Source organism: Protopterus annectens, chromosome 4.part0 (assembly GCF_019279795.1).
Source record: "Protopterus annectens isolate FY-2018-M chromosome 4.part0, PAN1.0, whole genome shotgun sequence".
NCBI lineage: Eukaryota > Metazoa > Chordata > Ceratodontiformes > Protopteridae > Protopterus > Protopterus annectens.
This window is the reverse complement of record NC_056733.1, coordinates 495,340,534-495,362,793: the sequence shown is the minus strand read 5'-3', so window position 1 is coordinate 495,362,793 and position 22,260 is coordinate 495,340,534. Positions and strand designations below refer to the sequence as shown.

At 35.5% G+C, this 22,260-nt stretch overlaps 1 protein-coding gene across 3 annotated transcripts in view; it reads left to right on the top strand.

Annotated features, from left to right (window-relative positions):
- WSCD2 (WSC domain containing 2) overlaps positions 1–22,260 on the top strand; it is a 2,311,682-nt gene that overhangs the window by 1,700,770 nt on the left and 588,652 nt on the right. For all 3 annotated transcript variants that reach the window (XM_044068417.1, XM_044068416.1, XM_044068415.1), the window contains one exon: positions 14,542–14,663. In XM_044068417.1, coding sequence (XP_043924352.1) covers positions 14,542–14,663 — 122 coding nt within the window. The remainder of the gene's footprint in view (positions 1–14,541; positions 14,664–22,260) is intronic.

Genomic DNA, 22,260 nt, shown 5'->3' with positions numbered 1-22,260 from the left:
TCGGCATGAAGGAAGATATCTTTAATATCTTTGGTAGCGTCTGAGGTTAAGTTATTTACCTCAGAGACGCAAGGTACAAGGGTTTGGTTTTCACCTTTGAAAGGAAAATTGGCTAGGCTTAAACTAACCAACAAGAGCAGCTAGCCTAGTACTTACCTATGAAACTATGAGAAGGTGACATTACTGGGTAATGAATGCTGCTCTCCATTGCATTCTTCTTATCTGATTATAAATGGTTAGGGCTCTGGTTCTGTTATTGCTGAGATGTTTGTCTTTCTCTGGTATAGGAGGTCATGGACAACAAGATTTCTAATGGCACAGTAAGTGAATCTCAGATTACCCCTTAATACTTTGTAAGACACAATGTACAGGGACAAGCATTTCAGTTTCTCCTGATAATTAAGGATTTTAACACCAGGTAAGGTAGCTTTTCAAGTTTATTGAGCTGCTGCATAAAATACAGACTGAATGCATTGTACTCGGTATTGGGTCTGACCACTGCTAATACAGAGAGCGACAATAACATCTACTATTTGTAAAAAGTAGAAAGATTTCCTGACAACATTTGCTACATGATGATCAAAGGAGATGGAGCTGTCATCCCAAGTGCCCAGGTCACTGGCTACCTTTTCATTTTGTAAGGGCATGTTATCTATTCTGTACTTTTTGGGTAACTTCTATACTTTTTACTAATCAATTAAGCCTGTTTTCCAAAAGCAGCTATCTAAAGTGGTTTTAACAACTGCATCCATTTTAAGCCACTCCTGTGAAGTAGAGGGAGAAATGTCTGACTAAAACCCAGCTGATCTGGCTTTGATAAGTAGCTCCGGTGATTGATAAAGAGCTAGGGAGGACATCACTGTAGGGAGGGTAGACATAGCTTAGGAGGAGGCACAGCAACAACCTGCATGTCGCCTTTGCACTCCTGTCACACACCCACACCTTGGACAGAACCATGGAGGTTGCAAGTGAGAGCAGGAAGGAGACATAAGTTAGGTCAAAAGTGCAAAAAAAAAAAACTCCTGGCACATTAGGCATTGGACTGAGAGTTGACTGGAGTGCCTGTAGGCAGTGAAGGTTGTGGGGCAATGGGATGTCTGTCAGAGTGACAGAAGAGAAAAAACAATTAAAAAATTGCTTGCAGTTTGCATTCATCTGCACCTCTGGTCAAGCAGAGGTCCTGATTATCATTTTTCATTTCAGACAAAATATCAAACAGGAGATGAGCCACCGCAGACCTCTTTCTTATCCTTAGCAATATTTGAACAGGCACTTGACACATGAGTATGTAGGCTATGTATTTCAGCCAATAGGCAATCCACATAAGGATCTGTCTTTAGGGATGATCATTCCCTTGCAGTTCTAACATCAGATATGGTATCAATTTAAATTTTCAATTGTGTTTAGCTCTAGATGGGACTAATAGATGAGGGCATACAACTTCTTAATGAAGTTGACAGTACCTGTGCTACTTGTATTAATATCATGTGTAAAGTTAGAGATCTAATAATATACTTTAATAAAGTTAATTCTTTAGAAGTTGATAATTACAGAGTTATTGGTTACAGAGAGAATGGTAGTTTTGAAAGTAAATGTGATGAGAGTACATTGTGATCATGTGGGGGCAGACAGTATATTCATGAAAAGAGCTGAAAATATGGAGAGGAGAATAACATAAATGCTATAATTGGATCACTGCAAGACCTTCAACAAATTACAATGTATTTTGTTTAGGTGGTTCTATAAAAAGAGATGGGTTGAGAAATTCTGTATGTGAGTATGAACCATGTGTAAGCAAAATTTCTGGAAGTAATAGGGATATAAAGAAATGCACCAGGCAGGGAAGACCTCTTTAATGTGTCTAATTCCTCTAAGAAATAGAGCGAGAGATAAGGAAAAGGTTAGAGTATAGGGAAACGTTAATGAATGCAGAACTTGTTTTAGATACTATTGAATCCAAAATGGCAGAGGGATTAGAAGAAGCATTAAGGATATCTTCTGAATGCTCTTTTCTTTGTCTTATTTTTTCTAAAACAAACCTTTATTCAAAACAGATAAACACAACAAAGCATCACACTTCCTTGCAAGCCAAATTAATACACTACAATCAGAAGTCTTAACAATCAAAACATGCACAACTAGCATATTTATTTACTTTTATTGTATTTTATTTTACATTTGTTGACTGGGCTAGTCCAACTGGGTTAATGTCCATTTTCAGTGGAGGCCCGGGGAGAAAAGCTCCAAGGTAAACAGATAAGTAATAACAAAGAAGGCATATTACCAAGGTAGACAGAAAAGTAATAAACAAAGAAGACATATTACAGATGAGATATTTACAAATGGCATAAGCAGACATGAAATAGACAGTATCACAAGTTCGAGTTACCCCTGATAACAGTCAGGGGAAAAAATAACAGTAATTTGATTAATATATTATATACATTCATGGTGAGAGTTAGCCAGGCTTGTTACAGTGGCAAAGCCAGTATAGTGCCAGATATTATTTGAGTTTAGCTTTGAATTGGGATAGGGAGGAGAGCAAAGTAATGTTAGCTGGAAAGAGGTTCCATGCTTTACCTACAGAGTTTGCAAAGAGGGAGTCACTGGCTGCATTGTTAATTTTAATTGTCTTAATTTGTAGTCTGTTTGAGGATTGGCGCAGTCTTGGATTGTAATGGGGGTGATCATATTTTTAAGAGTTGTTGTGTTATCTGGATAATAGAGGATTTTATTAGCCATAATTAAAAGGTTATATTGGATTAGATTGGGAAGTTCTAGCCACCCAAGCTGTTTAAGGTTGATGCAATGGTGTGTAATAAAAGGTAGGCCAGTGGCAAACTTGGCAATGTGGTTGTAACAGATTGAGAGTCTATTAAGTACAGTTTTATTTAGATGAGAGAGAAGGGGGGGTGCATATAAAAGTGTTGAAAGCAGGTGGGAGCGAGCTATGGCAACCATAGCCGGAGGGGTTAGGAAGGTTTTATTCTATTCAGTGACCCTAGTTTTTTATTGATGGTTTTGATCATTTGGTTTACATGAAGCTCACATTTTAGGTTATTATCAATTATTACTCCTAACAATTTTCTAGAGGAGTCAGGGGCGATTATTGTTCCATATTTTGCATTTATGGTGAAGGTAAATGGTGTGGACCTTTGTGTTGAAGAGAATAACAGCATTTTAGTTTTTTGGAGGGATTTAGCAAGAAACAATGTTCGGAGAGCCAGGTTTCTATATTATAAAAGGTGGATTGGGTAACAGACCTTAATTCTGAGGGAGATGTGGCTGAACAACTCAGGGTGGAATCATCAGCATATTGGATACAGCTAACATTCGGGTTGGCTTTATATAGGTTGTTTATAAAGATGGAAAACAGTAGGAGTCCTAATATGGAGCCTTGTGGCACTCCAAGTGTGTTAGGTAATAGGTTGGAGAGCTTGTTCTGCCAGAGGACAGCCTGCTGCCTCCCACTGAGGTAGGATTTAAACCATTGAATGGCACTGGTACTTAGACAGAAAGATTGCAGGGTGTGAATCAAAAGTTGGTGATCCACCATGTCAAATGCCTTTGAAAGATCCAAGAAAAGGGCTGAGAATATTTTATTATTGTTACAATAATTATTAATGATATTGGCGAATGCTAGTAGGGCTGTGGTTGTGCTGTGGTGTGGACGGAAGCCATGTTGGGTATCAGACATGAGGTGATTCTGAATTAAGTGTTGAATGAGTTGTTTGTGTATACATTTTTCCATAATCTTAGCTAGTGGATAAAGTATAGCTATCGGTCTGTAACTGGAGAATTCAGTGGAAGAACCTCCTTTATGTAGTGGGATAACATAGGATGTTTTCCAAATTGTGGGAATTTTTGTCTCTGCGATGGTGTGGTTAATTAGTATAAATACTGGATAGGCTACGGCACCAGCTGATTTTTGAAGGTACTTAGCAGGGAGTTGATCAGCAGAGAATGCGGTGGGTTTTAATTTTTTGAGCAAGGTGCGGATAAGTGATGTGGACACTGGTTGGAAGGTGAAAGAGAGTCTGTTTATAAGGGTAGTACTATCAGGGGAGCTGGGAGGTAGTTGGCTAGCTAGGGCTTGAATTGCCTCTGTAAAGAAATGGTTAAAACTGTCTGAGACACCCTCAGGAGATTTATCAATGGTAGCGATGGGGATAGGGGTAGACATTTTTCCAGGATGGAGGAGATTATTCAGACCTGCCCAAAATTTCTGAGGATTGTTCTGATTTGTTGTCTGTAAATTATAGTAGTATTGTTTTTTGTCTTGTAGAATGGATTTTTTAGTCTCATTCCTAGCTTGCCTATATTTAACATGATTGTAGGGGTCTTTAGTGGAGCGTCATAGAGCCCAGATTTTGTTTCTGCTGGAAATTAATAATTAACATTGCTTTATAATACACCCAGCCCCCAAATAATAACGTTTGATTTTAAGACAAATAATCTATGACTTAAAATGTAACATTTTATAACACAATGCAAAGGTATTATTACTCTCTAATACTCTCTATGAGTTATGCAATAAACGTTTTTTGATCATGGTATATATATTTATGGGTCTACTTCTTTTGACCTAACTCCCATTTGCCTGACACCCATTTGACTGAGACCAAATGACTGAAATTTAATTTGCCTGACACTTCATTTGCCCAACACTTCATTTGACTGACAAGCATTATTAGCAAGAAAATGGAATATGCCCCCTTCCCCACTGTAGTGCGACCCTGGAGTTAGAATATATAGTTAGGGGGGGGGCACAGCCCCCCCACAACGGGGGGTGTGGGGGGCAAAGCCCCCCAGTTACTTTTCTTTTACTAAGCAATATTACATCAAAAGTTAACAATATCATATGAAATGAAGTGGGGGGCTTTGCCCCCCCTAACTATATATTCTAACTCCAGGGTCGCACTACAGTGGGGAAGGGGGCATATTCTATTTTCTTGCTAATAATACTTGTCAGTCAAATGAAGTGTCGGGCAAATGAAGTGTCAGGCAAATGAAATTTCAGTCAAATGGGGTCAGGCAAATGAGTGTCAGGCAAATGAAAGTTAGGTCAAAAGAAGTAGACCCATATATGTATATATATATATATATATATATATATATATATATATATATATATATATATATATATATATATATATATATATATATATGTATATATATATATATATATATATATATATATATTTAATCAGTCAATTCCAAAATTATAATGGATTAGTAGATAAAAACAGAAGTAATGAATTATAGATCTACCCTGTCTTATGTGGTACACTATTATGGTACCGTGCACTCAAGCCATGAAATAATTTAAGAAACTACATTTCCCAGTAAGCCAGAATCTGCTTTCAGAATCTAAAAATAGTAGCTAATACCAAAGATATCATAATATGTATCCATGTTGCAACAGTATTGTCTAATGGAAAGAAGGAATCATCAAAAATTCCCAATAACCAAAAGTGAATATCTTGATTAGCATTTAATGACAATCAAGTCAGCCATCTAATATTACCAATGGTCCAGTACCATAAAGGTTGTACTACTGGATAATGTTATATAACATATAAGTTTTCCGCATGACCAGCATTGCACATCTAAGATCTGCCATGAACTTCCTTATCTGTAGAAGGAAGCATAGCTGGGGTCCAGTGCCATGTGTGTATTCATTTTATATATGTAAACTGAATAATTAGAAGATGCATACATGAGAACCAAGAAATTATTTGCTCCCATTCCTTCGCAGACATCATACAGGATAAGGGTTGCTGCCATTTTTGACACATTGAACTACAGAATCTTTTATGTATTTCAAAATCAACTGATATATATGAGACCTAATTTAGGAACTCCTACTTTACTTTCCCTTACCCTAGTACTTTCATTCTAAACATAATTTACTCCCACACCTTATATACCATTAACCATCACAGCTGCATGTATTGGCACAACATATCTTTGGTTGTTGACCACTCTTCGTCTGTATAATCTATAACAATTTGAGGAAAGATGATGGATAATCCTACATATTGCAAATAGAAGCAACATTAGTCCAGAGACATTGTATACTTACTTGATTATTTAATTTAACCATCTCATTTGGACACAATTTGGTTGCCATCCAAACCATTGGTAAACTAATCATCTTTTATCCTGGAAAATAGCATCTTCAAACAAAAGTTCTAGACTGCTTGGGTCCCAAATGTTGGTGAAATTAGAGGTGATTGTTCACATTATACATAGAAATATTCAATTAAATTCTTCAGATTCCTATAAAGGTTTGTTCACATAACCCCACATATCTGGGAAGTCCAGTCCATTCTCTTTTACTGATTTGTACTTTTTTGTCTTCAGATTCTTGGCTTTATTGTCTTGCCAAAAATATAATCAAGGAACATTTGTCTGAATAGTTTGCATTTACTTAGCTCTTACAACATGTGGCAAATGTTTCAAGAGGAACAAAACCTTAGGCATTAAAATCTTTTTAACTACTTGTATTCTGGATAAAAAATTTAAACATTGCTGATCCCATCCTCAGGTTATTTTAGTTAATTGGGATATTAACATCTTAATATTGATCTCTAAAACATGTTCTTACTAAGCTAGCTAACTGCCCCCTTGAGCCCCATGTAAGCTAGCCAATTATCCCTTGTGAGTGGTATTGCAAAGAATCTGATGCCCATATAAGCAGACTTGTGATCTTTTTGAGTAGGGTGTGCCTCCATCTTTCAGATTTTCAGTGAATTTGGACACACATCAAGGATATCCATAAAATGATATCCATATTTATTCTGTTAGGGAAGGAAGAGAGACTGATGTAAACCAAGTAATCCTGGAGATAATACGATCCTCCTAGTACTAGTGTTAGACAATACAGTGGAGAATACAGTCACAGGGACACAGAAAAGGTAAATTCAAACTTCAAAATTTTAAATTCAGCTTGAGAGAGACTGCTTGAGTGTAAACTTAACTGAAAGAGTTAATGCAGTTAAATTGTTGACTGTGCCACAGATATGTGTGTTATCTGTAATATACCAGTAATCCCAGATGGCAATAAAATATGCCAAATCCAACTTGTGGTAGAAAACATGGATGTGACCTTAAAGGAGCTATGGTTTCAAAAGAAAGGTTAAGCTCTGGGTTCATTTCAGGAGCTTAGGGACATCCATAATTCGAAAGCTGCACATTACCTTGCATAAAGTACAGTGAATTAGGAGGAATATATGAAAAGAGGGTGACTGGAGCATAATGATGCAGGCAAGTGGTGCCATAGATGCCCCAAAGCTGAATGACTAGAGAAACAGAAGTTTAAAATGAGTTATGATCTCGAATTGTAAAAAATATATAGAGGGTTTAGTGAGATAATTGGAAAGGAAATGGGGTGGAGTGAAAAAGACTATGGAGTTCTACAAGGGTGGTAATGGTTGAATATGGCTTATATACATTTACATGCTAATAAACTAGTTGTAGTCATGAACATGACACAGAGTACACAGACGTCCCAGAGAAAACAGTTGCACTTATACTTTATACAGCTTATATAACATCTTTTTTGATTGTTCTATTTATTAAGCCTTCTGACTTGACAGTGGATATACATAGATTAACAGAGTATATGCTAATAAGCTACCACTACCTCAATGAGTCCTAGTGTAAAGGATAGATCTGATCTAATCCATTGAAAAGTTTGAGATGTAGAGCTCATATTTTCAGTGGAGAATGGTGATGCCATACACAGCTCCATAATAAAAGGCTTTGATGAAGAAGAAACAAGAAAGATTAGGGGAAGAACAATGGGAGAAGGCCTGTACTTCAGGAAAATAGTGTCAGATTAGAAAGGAAAGGGGTGTGACAGACATAGCACACAGATTATGGGATTAAATTCAGCATGGAAAGGTGAGAAGAAACCTTGGGACAATATCAGATATTAAGGAAATTACATAGTGAAAGGGGAAAGGAAAATGAAGGTTTTACATTGATGGGACTTTGCTTTCAAGATGGGTGAAACATGGATAGCAAGTGCAAGAGATCTGGGAGAGGATAACACGGAATATATCACATGTTCTACTAGTGCTCATAGACTATAATGTAGCGGGAAGAGATACAAATGAAATGCAGAAGATATTTGGTAAGCATACTATAAAATCCTGTGAATTCAGTGTCCTATGTCATATGGATAGGAAGCAAAAGCAGGAGGCAAGCATTGCATAAACCAGTCCTAACTGCAGGAGTAAAATCAAGACTGGCTGTTAAATAGAATAAGATGAAGGGGAGACAAAGTGCAGGACACAAAAGGAGCAAATACGCTTAGGAAAACTAAGCAGTTCAACAGTGGGTATGTGGGGGAGTTCTGATATTCAGTAAGAAACAGGATAAACATAGCCCAGTGGCGATCTGCTGGTGGCCTTTACATTTCAGGGGATGATGTGATTAAGATGTACAAGGGTCCTGGTAGTCTTTGTTCCATATATGCATTGCTAAGAAATATTATCAAATGAAATTTCTGTTTAATTTAATCTGTTTATTTAGACAACATTGATTTTAGTGTCACTGATCTTTGCCATTCTGTAGCCTAGTATTTTGTTATGCAGTTTGCAGTGATGTGTTTATCACGCAGTGTTATGGCATTAGCATTTTCAAATTATAGTATGTCGATCAGAAATATGTTTTATATAACAGAGAGGATTATAATCAGTTCTATGATCATAATGCAGTTTATCGTGTATTCAAAAAATAAATTGAAGAGACTTACCTTGAGAACTTGAAAAGCAAAGTGTATGACTCTGTTTCAGAAAAACTTCATGGGTTGTTTTAACTGCTGAAATGTTTTAGCAGTTTAGCAAAGAAGGAGTAATTCTTGACATGGTGTGAGCATTATTGCAGAAATAACTGGATGATTTGAGGGCTGACTCCGCAGGCGGATATTCACTCCTCCCTTGGAAAGTCCATTACGCCTCTGTACTGCCAAACTTGGAAGACTTTGCACTTAGATAACAGACTATCTGTTAAAGTGTTTTTTATTCATTTTATTAGTAGTATAGATTTTTTTTAAATATTTTTGATGTAAAATAGTTTCTTCATCTAATGTTTAAGTTTGCTGTTGGACGAAGTATTTTTAGATCTAAGTTGTAGGTTATATAAAGACTGAATAACTTCTACACAGACATTCATATATACAAACATGCACACTCACAAACAAGCAGAAAGATGCAGAGAGAATGTACAGAAACTCAAGTAGACAGACATACAGAGAATCATAGACTCCACATCACAGGCAGACAAATGCACACGCACATGGAGCTTGATTTACAGACACAGAAATGTATTTACATTCACAAACACACACACACACACACACACACACACACACACACACACACACACACACACACACACACACACAAATACACACACACACACACTCACACACACACACACACACACACGCGTGCACACACACACACACACACACACACACACACACACACACACACACACGCACACACACACACATGTGCGCATGTCCTGCTTCCTTGTAACTGCTACTTTTGTTACTTGAGTTAGATTTTTTTTTCTGCTCACTAACCACAGTTTTCTCTTTGATTTAATTGCCAAAAGAAAGGAAAAGATAGGCTATTCTAACTGCAGCAGTTACTTGCTTTAGATTGTTTTATACATTTATTTCCCCACTAGCTAAATGCAGTTTTCTTACAGCAACAGTTTGCGAGAGGAAGGGATAAGACAGATCTTTGCAAGTGCTTACTTCAGTTATGCTAAGTTTATTTCCTTTCTTATGCTTATATTCACTGTGTATCTGTCATTTGGTACATTAATATTTGTTTTAGAATGGTACAGAGTTGCAACACTCACAGCTGTGTACTATTCATGTACACAGCATTAATATGTATTTTAAAGCACCTCTGTCTCTTTATAGTGGGCAGCCAATCAAGTCCCACATGTGTAACTTTCACAATTATGACTGATTCTCAAGAAGCAAACATTTGAGAACTTCGGCACCAGTCAGTAAATTATCCACCTCTTATTTTGCATTTGTAGGATTGTACTTCTTCTGTGAGGTGAGCTTGTATTTAGTCTAGTTGTCTCCATATGACCAACATCACTTAAGGATAATGCATATGACAGGAGTCTTAAATAATGGTCTTGCCCTTGGGATCCATTTATGTCCATTACTGTAGTTCCACACACAGATTTTATCTCAAATTTAAAACTTTTCACTTGGTTTATCAGGTCTGCTTTTGAGTCCATGTTTTTTTTTTTCTTCTGATGCTCCTTTCAGAAGTTCTGCTACTACCCCCCTCCCCACTATTTTCCTGCTTTTTCTGAATTGCTACTCCCGTTTTATGCTTTCTTTTGTGTACTATGTGCATTTATTGACTGTATGTAGACATTCTTCTACATTTAAAGCCTGTGCTGCTTTTCAGCCATGATAGTGAAGTCTTGAGCAGAGCTTTAGTGTCTAGGAACTCCCTCTTCTATCCACTGGACTATAAGTGATTCTAGTTGCAAATGGTATAGAACCTAAGACTGTACTGGGGGTCTTGCTGGGAACTGCTTCCATGAGAGAGAGGGAACTTTTGTGTTATGACCTACCCTCTTGTCCTCCCTCCCATGCTCATCCTAGAAACCATCCAAGGGCTACTCTTCTCTTTGTAGACAATCCCCTTCCCCTTAGGTAGTGCCATGATGAATGTCCTTCCCCCAGCATAGGCATGCCCATTTTTCCCCATCTGTACCTCAAATAGTTTAGCCTCTGGGTCTTCTAGGCTTAAGTTAGGGCTTTATTCTTCTAGGCCACAGCACTGGCTTATTGTTATCCACTCAAAAGTGATTTTATTCCCATTGCTATTGGCATACTTCTCAACCTATAGATATTGAAAATAGGAACAAAGACCCCTGACAAAAAGGAACATCCAGCTAAAAATCTGGACAGCTAATTAGTTTAACATTTGAACACCAAACAGCACATATCTCTTCCCGCTTTCAGTAGGAATTTAGGATAAAACTCAGAAATACATTTGAAAAACAGAGAAACAAAAATTATGGAAAAATATAAGCCTATTATCAAAGAGACCATGCAAAATCAGTAGACTTTAATGAACTGTATTCCAAAGTTCAACAATACAAGGTCATGTCATTTTGCTTCAGAAAAAGGGAGTTGTAAGATGTGCATCCCATTTCTTTAAATTATTGTTGCTGTTATTATGTTGGTCATGTAGTACAGTTTTCTGTATACTAGGCAGCTTCAAGAATGTAATGGGTGAAGGAGTAAATCAAAAAATGCCTTCAAAAGTAGGGGGGGGGGTCCTAAATCAGGGCTGAAAATAGAAATGCTTCTCCAAAATCAGGACAGTTGGGAGGTCTGGACATATAACCACTATAACTATCACACTGTTTAATTTTAATCCCTTTGCTAAATGCACCCCATGTTGCAGATTTACAAGATCCTCTGATAAACCTTCCCATCTGGTTAACAAATGAATGAATAAATAAAATCTGGTAGACCTAAGTAAAATGTCAGCTTTAGCCTTTGTGACATAGGCTTTTCTACTGGAGGCAACCCCGTTTTCACTGAAACAGCACATGTACAGTAAAACAAAATCATTAGCAGGCTTCTTTCTCCTGTCTCACATTGCTTTTCCCATCTATCTGTTCTTTCAGATGGTTTACAGCCATCTGTGCATTGCTATTACATAAACATGAAATGGGTCAGATGTCTCATGGCCTGTTTTATTTTTCTTTTGCAAATTCCATACTAATGAAACAATATCTATTATGACACAATGGTATGTCTGGAATGTCACATTTACTTAAATTATTTTAGTTTTTCTATGGTTGACTGAGAAGTAGAACATTTATGGCCTAAATATTATTCAGATCCTTTCAACCTCTTTCAAACTAAAGCCATTTTTTAAAGACTGGATTAGCAATGTGAACAGGCAGCCTAAGTTATGGCCCTCCATACCATTTCTTTTATGTACATATTTGTTATTTATTTGACAATGGTTACCCATTTAATTTACTTTTCCACATCTTAATCCATGGGAAATCACCATGCATATGATCTGGTCAAACCTTTAATTGTGAACATTTCTATATGAGTTGCATGTAACATTTTCAGTACATTTAAGCCTGAAGGAAAAAAAAAAATTTAAAAGTTCATATCCGTCTCTACCACATACAGCCAAGCTTTCAGTTCATGCCCTTAATCCTGTAACATAATTCACTTTTTGACTGCCCACTGTTTAGCTTGTTCTCTTTTCACTTGTACCTTCTCGGAGATACTTAATATCTAGTGCCTGATGAATGGCATCTAGGTCCATAAGCCTTTCTGGCATGCATAACTTACTTAATGTATTAACATTTGCATTACACTTGCCTGATCAACACACTTTCTTTCCTTCGATTATTCTTACCAGAGCTTTCTAACACTACATTCTTTAACTAATTTGTGGAACCAGTTTCACTTCGATATGTAAAATTATCGATAGTATGTGTGTATAAAATGACATCATACAAATATTTATAGATTCTCTGGAGCCCACAAATTAAGGCAAATCTTTTTAGTCCAGTTATGGGTTTTTATTTTCTCTCTGTGAAGTCAAAATAAGAGGTATACATCTTAAGGGGTTTTCTCTAACATTAGGCATTCAATTTGAAAACAAAGCTTTTATGTTTGTCTTTCAGCTTTTCCCGGTTAGGGGTTGCCACAGTGGAACTCCGGTCCGCTAATGATTGGCAGTGGATTTTTATGGTGCCGAGTTGCCAGCCTGACGCCCGACCTTCAAAGAAGGCACACCCATTCATGTACACACCTACCTGCATGTCTTTAAATGTCATTCGACCGCGGGGAGGACATGAGGACTCCACACAGAAGGTGCTCCAGCCAAGAATTGAATGAGAGAACCTCTTGCTGTGAGGCGACAATGCTAAATTATGCTGTAAAGTATCACTGTAGAGAATTAACTTTTAAGAGAAGCCCAATGGCAGACTAAAGCAAAGTTTTCAAAGTTTAAAATGCTGTTTGCAGCTTTTTCAAATGCTCTTAGTAAGTAGTGCACTGGTATACATGTATTTTATCATAGTTAAGAGAAAGATGTGTCTTCTGCTAATAAAATTGGTAGGGGATGAAGCTTCCATGGTAGCTGTTTAGTTTCCATTACATGTTAAAAAAACTTACACCTTCTACAGAGATAAAATGCACAATATTCTACTGTTCTCTTAAAATTACAGAGGCACAGATGACACTCGAAAAGGTAAAGAATAGCATGAAAGCATTTCTTTATAAATATCTCTATCTATCCATATATATATATATATATATATATATATATATATATATACACACACACACACACACACACACACACACACACACACACACACACACACACACATACACATACACATGTACACAGAGTGTGCAAGCTTTTCTTAGACTGACCATTCAACTGTTGTTGGAAATAGATGAGGTATAATTTTCAAAACTTGTGCCACTCTGCCAACATTGTCCGTGTGTCTACCAGTTGGTTATGGTAATTCACTGCAAAGAGGATCCTTGGTTATTAGTAATCTGTATACAGCCCAATAATTCCATCAGTTTTGAATAAATGTGCCACAGAAACCCCATTGTGAATATTTCACTAGAGTTATTATGGTGTTTTTCCTTCCATGATCTATTTTGTCTTTTCCATTAGCAAACATTGTATCAGGAACTGACGTGAGTCTAAAGTACCTAATTAGGCATCTACTAGAAAATAATTTCTCAGGACTCAGGTTGTTTCTCTGTAAGCTGTAGGTCACATCCCCACACAAAAGGAGAATTATGACTCTTTTCTGGTTTCATTCATCTCCTGTTTGGTGACAAGGAAACTTTTCTTGTCTGATTCATGATGCTCCCTTCATGCCTGGATTGTCATACCGAACACATTCAGAATATCCATGCCCCCCCCCTTTTTAAGTTTATGCAGTAATACAATTCTTGAAATCTTTAGCAATCTTTAGACTACTAACAATGAATCTGAGCACATTGAAATAAAATGTGATGAATATTTGTGAAAGAGATCTGCCCTTGTAAGGAGAGAACAAAGCTGACATATGAGGAGTTACACAAGTTATTATATTTTGTCTTCAGAAAGGTGGATTTTAAGATAACATCCTCGGCATTTACAGAATATTAAGTAATGACTCTCTAATGAACACATGGAATCTAACATTAAGGTATGTACTCAGCAAGAAAATGTATATGACTAAATAAATGTTTATTATCTTCATGCATTTGTGAAGTCAATACACAGAGAATACATTTGTTTTCAGTACTTAGGAATAGAACAAACGTCATGTCAGTACTGTCAGTATTTTACATCAGGATGAATTAAAATGGGTTATGGCTAGTGCAATGAAATGAAACTGACAGTTCACGGTGGCATAATGACTCATTTCAGCAGAACTGCTTTGGGTAACAAAAACCTTTCTCACAGATGTCCATTTCTCTTCACCCTCTCATTATAGATGGGAATGCAATATTTCGAGGCTGTTTTCAAAGACCAGAAAATGTCTCACTTGCATTGCCAGTCAGTGCTGTTATGTGGAACATGTCTGTGGAAAGGTGTGTTGACTTCTGCACTGAAAAGGTAAGAAAAATGTCTTTTTGTACCTTTTTTATATTTAAGAAATAACAAATGAAGTATCATGTTGTGGTAACTAATATGAAAGTTAAACAAGTAATATGCAAACATTTTACACAGTTTGTTATACTTCACTTTATGTGTTTATTTCTTTCTAGCATAACTTAATGTTGTTTAGTCAGCTTCTTTGAAACAAATTTAATCTACTGCATTCCATACTTCAGAAGCATAATGTTCCTATATATTGCACATATTCCTTATAAATAACTTTCAACAGTCCCCAATATTTTCAAATGGGGTTTTTCGTTTTTTTCAATATAACATTAATTTTGTTTAAAACTATTTTACATATTTGTGTGGCTAAATATTAATGTACTTTTTGTTTCTGTATTGGAGGCACTGGGGGGGGAGGGGGAGTCAGAAACATATAACACTCTACACAATACTTTTTCTACTAATATTGCTAAGAGCTATATGTATGTGTGTGTGTGTGTGTGTGTGTGTGTGTGTGTGTGTGTGTGTGTGTGTGTGTGTGTGTGTGTGTGTGTGTGTGTGTGTGTGTGTATGCGAGCGCACATGTGTGTGTCTATAGATGCCTGTCGAACAGAATTGTGGGGTAATGATTAATTTAAATATTCCAACTGCATTAAGTATGAGATTCAAAGACCGACAAATAAACTGTTAATGACGTTTTGCTCAATGCAATGCTTACATGCCACTAATCATCTAGAATCATCACAGTGCTATTAGGGATCATTTGCAGGGTATTATTCACGTTGTCGAACTTTTACAAGTTCGAATGTCATATGGTCGAAACCATATGTTCTAACTTTTAAAACGTCGAACGTTTCAATGGAGATTGCTATAAGGGAAGCTTTCCCTTTCCTGCAATGTAATGCGATCTCAGAGTTGGTATATTTAAGTAGAAGGGGTGTGAGGTGCAGGGGTGCTAGCCCCCCTGCTTACAACCTTCAGGTAAGTTTTTTGAGTTTTTTTTATTACGTTGTTGAACTTTTAAACTTCGAACATGTGGTGTCGACCATATGGTGTTCAAACTTTTAAAAGTTCGACAACATGATATAGACCCTCATTTGCAATGCATTAGTAGTGATCCAGTAACATTGTCTCTGAATATGCCTATTTTACTTATTTCTTGCTTACTTCAGCACTGTTGTAATCTTATCTGCATGTATATATGCTCATTGCCAAAGCACTCTTTGAGTAATGCATGATTTAACATTTTTTACAAAGTAAAACATATGCTACTGAGGGCTGTAGGAATTAAACCAAAGGATAACAGGAAGGAACTTATTTGCATGTTACAACTGTAAAAATGTATATATACATGTATGTATGTGTATCTAAATATGACTGCATCAGGAAACATTGAATCTACTATACAATGAAGGATTGGGATTGGGGCCTGGGTATAGGGTTAAGGTTATGGTTAGCCATTAGAAGTCAAAAATCTTTAATGAGACACAACAGTATACTAGAGGCTCAGTAACATTCCCAATGTTAGACTATTGATTTATTTGATTTTATTTATCATTTTTTAACCTGCTTAGTCCCACTAGGCTAGTGCTGTCTTTTCTGGGGAGACCTGAGGTGGTATTTATGTTACTTGGAGAAATTTGGCAAGGGCACTTGTGAACTTCCTGTACTCTTTTTGATGGATGCAGTGGAATTCTTTACCTGCACCTGAGCTACCGCACACTAAAGCAGAAGGGACCTCGCTTTAACTTTTCATCCGAAGGCTGGCAGAATCAGGAGTGCTGAAGTGGAATTATTACTTTTTTTATAAAAGTTGGAATGAAACCAGAGCTGATTATAATAATCTCATTGGCTGCTTTAAACTCATTAACGTCTAGAGAAAAAAGTCCGCTTGTTAAATACATTGATACAAACAATTATTTAATTCCCAACCAAACAACACAAATCTGTATTTCAGTGAATTTGTTTTGTACTTATGTTTAAGAATCAAAGTATCATTCTTTAATTTTGTTTCAGGTTTTATAATGTATTAAAATGAATTTACTAATATAACTCACATTTTTCAAGATTAACACCAAGCTGTCCTCCTATGTTATCATCAACAGTCCTCAGTCATGTAATCAGAGACATGCAATGCAGTTGTGCAAGATCTCTGGCATATTTTACTGTTTATATAATAAAACTTCTTCCAAGCTGCCATAAACAATGTGTTTTCATTCATTTAGTACTAGACTTCATCAGACATTCCAAAAAGCTTTACACCACTCATTTATATTGCATTCATTTAAAATCATTGACCAATCCAAAGGTTTTTGGAATGTCTGAAATCTAATATTAAATGGACAAAATCATTTATTTGTTATGTCTTAATAAGTTAAATTAGGTTTAGTGTAGCTAGACAGTGTTTTTGTTACATTTCATGCTATTTTTATATTGAGGATTGCTTGTGGGACATTTCACTGTTTTACAAAGCATTTATTTTGTCCCTTATAGATATGGCTAAATGTAAATATTCTGATTATTTATACTGAAAATGATAAGAGTTAAAAACTTCATGGTAATATATGGCTAGGCTTTTAGAGATCCTCACAGATCAATAGCCTAGTTAGTATCTATGAATCTATTCTTACTTGTCCTTGTGTATTCATATATTCATATTTTGAACATAGATAATAAAATGGAGATCTGTTATTTATTCCCTGCATGCCTTCTGCTGGTTGATTATCTCAGTCTTCCTGGACTTCAGAAAACTGAATACCTTTGGAACCATGATTGCCAATTACATTCAGTCACAATTATTCACTAACAATGTCTGACAGTTGTCATATTTTCAGGAATTCTCAAAAAGTTGCATGTGTAGTGAAATCCCCCTCCATAATCAGCAACGACACTCAGGTAGTGTCCTTCCTGTCACTAGCCTTGATGACTGATCTCTTTCTGCCCTATCTGGTACTTTCTGTTCTTGCTAATTATGACCTACTACCCAGAGTATTGACCTACACTTCCCTTTTCTGTCTCTCGATGGTTGACACTATCCTGCTGGATGTTGCAAATATTTTGTTTTGTTCTTCCATATGAGCATTCCTTTCCATTGTCTGTAATTCCTTTAGACTAGCTGCTGTGTCTAAGACAGCAGGAAAGACAGAAAAGCATTAATAGTTGGTACATATTCAAAGAGAGTAAAAGATAGAGATAACCTCAAAATAACTTTTAGGGTAAGTGATCATCCAGCCTTTTCCTATAGTCAAGACTGATAAAAAAAACAATAACTTTTATAATCAAAAAGGTAGCCTGTTATACTAATTTTACTAGCATTTTTTTATTCACAGTATGTGTGCACCATTATCTACTGACATGCCCAACAGCATGTTCGGATGGTGCAATGGTGCAGCGGTTGAGTTGTCACCTCACACTAAGAGGTTCTCTGGTTCTATTCTTGGCTGGGTGCCTTCTGTGTGGAGTCTGCGTCCTGCCTGCATTCATGTGGCTTTGCTCCAGTTTCCTCCCACTTTACAAAGACATGCCTCAGGAGTGTTTCTTCCTGGACCTCTGCTGAAAATTGGCTTCATTCCAAGTCAGAATTTCCCAATAAACAAGTGTTAAATAAAAATTTAGTTCACTTTGCTTAGATCTTAGGGAAAACAGACATGGCCATTATAGTGTACTGTATCTGTAAAGATCTGAAAATAAATATATCGAGTAAATTTCTTTCAGGTTTTATATCCATTGTATTCTATATCATGTATGAACTATTCTTTATAAAAGACAACCGACAATAAAATATAAAAACACCACAGTAGACCAATTAGTCTGTTAGAAATAGAAATGGTTTATTGTTTGCTTCCCATTAAGAATAGAAAATATATAGTTCCAAAAAATGCCCTCACTCTCTATTATTACTTACAGAATTAAACAAGTTTATTATAATAACATAAAACAAAAAATTCTAGAGGCAGAAATAAGATATCATCTTAATCATATGAAATAGAAATGGTTTAAAGTATGCTTTTCATTTTGAATATAGATGACTCAGACATATGATAAACTGCCACTGCCTGGGGTTATTATTAACAGAGTATAAACAGTCATTTTTAGTGAAAACAAATGTGTGGAATGTGTAGAGTTGATTAAACTTCAGAGAAAATCAGTTTTTTAATAAGAGGAGAATATGTGCTCTGCAAGCATGAACAGACTGGTAACTATTTTAGAGTAGAACTGCATGCAAGTGGGTTAATGTATTCACATTAGAACTAGCTTAGAAAGCTGGCTGTAACATGAACATAGAGAACTGTAAAACTCAGAACAGACCAAATGAAAAGTATTGTAAATCATAAATTATATGATATATTTCAAAGGAAAGCAGCATTCCAAACTTTCCCAGTAAGCTATGAAGAAATGGTATCACAAAAATCCATATGAATTTTACAAAGGACATCATGATCTACATATTAATATGAAAATATACAAGTTATAATCGATATTGTAGTAATGTGGTTATTGTTGCTTTCAACATGAACTACAGAAAGGAATAAAGGATGTATAAAAACTTTGTGAATCTTCGTGCTCTTAATAAATCCATATTTCCTCTAGCTTTGGAGAATTCTGTCATATATAGGTATGTTAGGTACTGTATCTTTCACATTACAAAAAGATCTGACATGTGAGTTATGTGACACAGAGGGACTCTTCTGTCTGGAAGAAAAGCTAAGGATAGAAACATCATGAAGTCTGTGTGTATCTATAGATACACTCTGTTAACCTGAACAGTGCAATCATGTTTTTTTCTTGCAGATATAATATTGTGTGAGAATAATGTATTTTCCCTTCTGTTGAATATGGAAAAGTACAGCTTAATTATTTCATGCTGATGCCGCCTTATTTCAATGAAATTGATGTTTCTTGCTATATGCACCATTACAGACTATGAAACTAAGACCTGTACAAACCAACGTAATCTTTGTTTATCAAATTGTAACCACACGATGTCGCAAATAATTCATGTTTCTTCAAAGTCATTTCTGACTTTTGAATTCTCGTAAAAATAAATCAAACAAAAAAAAAAGAGCATTTTGATGAAAATCGTCAGTTTGTTTTGCTGATGATAATGAATCTGCAGCTACTAATACCTATGAAACTGCAGGGAACCATTCTGTAATCTAGTTCTAGATCTGATGAGTTGAACTATACCTCACTGCAAATGGACTATCGGACAAGCCAGAACATATACAGTCTGCCATGTTTCTTCATGTCAAAGGCTAGTTAACCATGATGTTATTTAGCGTTTTCTTTCAAAGATGTGAAAGGAGACAGGCTTACAGTACTAAAAACAAAATTTCAGGAATAATGAGAGACAAAGAAGAAAGTAGCTAATTGAGATATTTATTTTTTTACAAACAATCAAGGGCTCTAAGAAATTATTTACATTTATTTCACCAAATTAAAAACATAACGACAAAGATATGTTCCTATATCTTCAAAAATGACAAGAATTGTCTGTGGCATAAGAAATTATCATTTAAATGGCAGACATATGAAAGAAGATGATTTAATATTGGAAAAAACTTTAGCTTTTTTTGTGAGGTAACTTTCTCATGTACAACTTAAAGGTACGACAGAATATATGGAAGTTTGTAAAATTGAGACTGTATAAATGTGAAGTGAAAATGAAGTTTAGAAGATGTATTCATGAAGGTAACCATTTGAAATGTCAAGACCTACTAGACTGAGTCCCAAAATGTGGAGTCTGAATGGCCAAATTATCGGACAACTTATACTAAGTCTGAGATGTTGTTTCTCAGAATATTCCCTTTTCTCCAAGGTATGGTGATCCTGTAGTTTATATATATATATATATATATATATATATATATATATATATATATATATATATATGTAAAAAAAAACATTGGGCAGTGTGGGGGGGCTTGCCATCCACATGGAAGTGCAGGGGGGATTGCCTCCCTCAAAACAGAAGTTTTAAGGAAAACAGTGATTTTTGAGATTCAGTCTTCTCCTGGTTTTCAGTCTTTTTTTCAACTTTTCAGCACTCGGTATTTTGAGTGCAAACATTTCAATAGGAAGCTACAAATAATGAAAAAGTAAAATAAAGACACTGAAGTCATGCAGTCAGACAAGGAAAGCAAGATAATATCTAATAATACATGAGCAGGCAATAGCCACCAAAGGGCATAGGATGTAGTTTTAGGCATAAAACTAAAATGATCAGAGGGCATAAATAAGGTTTGTGGATTACACAAGAAAAACTATTGTTTTAATGCATGTGTTTCACACTTTAAAGTTTGCGTCATTTTACTTCGGAGTATACTATGGCCAGGATGACAAATTTCCCCTTATTTTAAGATACAGTGTTGATTATAGTGGACTATGTAATATTATTATTATTATCATTATTATTATTATTATTATTATTATTATTATTATTATTATTATTACTATTATACTAAACTGTTAATCTCATTATTGTTTACTTATATCATCGGGTAAGGTGCAAGATAGAGTTTAATTAACCATAACTAATTTATTCATATTTATTAGGCATGTGGGTATTTACTGTATCATTATATTTTTACTTAGAGGTCACAATTGATACTTAGTAAAGGATTCTATTATGGAATTTTTTTTATATAGATCCTTTTGCATAGATTAATTTATATATTATTATATATCGACTGACAATGACTGATTTGATTGGTAATATATCATAATCACATGACCAGGAAGTTATATAATGTAAAATGTGAATGAGTGGACATGGTTCTGATGAAGTCCATTATACTTGTTTGGATGAAAAAGCTCAGCCATTTTGTTGTTTAATTAAATATTTGTTTGTGGTATAACAATTGGTGTTTCAAACTCATCTGTTTGTGAATGTGGAAACAACATTGATTACTGGCTTGTCAGCTACTGTTATTAGCCTTTGTCTAAGTTTATATCAATTACAGTTATCCTGTAGTTTTATATATAAGGAGTGTGGGGACAAAGCCCTGTGCAGTATAGATGGAGGCTCAAAGACTCCTGCAGAAAATGTGTCTTTAGTTTACACATTTTATTTTACCTGTCTTGCAATTAATTTGCTTAGTGGCTAACTTTTTAATGTCATATACTTGTGAACTTTTGTCATGCAGCTTTAAATTATGTGATAGTACTAGTCATTTTGCCAGAGTGTGTTCAAAATGGAAAATACAAATCGCTAACAGGGTATTAATGGTATGGAACCAAAAGATCAGTTAAAACCAGAGATTATTTTAAATACAGTTAAAAAGTAGTCTGTGAATACTGTAGAAGCCAAACATAAAGGCAACCTGTTTAATAATGGCCAGAGTAACTGTGTAAATGACAGTCTCCAAGAACTTTTACAGTCTGTGGTTGAATGTCAAGGTAGTCACCTTTAGACTAAACAATATAATTCAATATACTGAGTCTACAAAAAGTGCTCTAGTTATACAGTAGGTTGAATCAATAAATGCTTCTGTTGTACTTAAGCAAACTTTAAAGACAGTGAGTCAGATTTTTATGAAGTATCTGTGTTAATAAAAACAAAGTACATAAGCTACTGTTTCAAGTGGCCACCTTATAGACCTGATTTAAG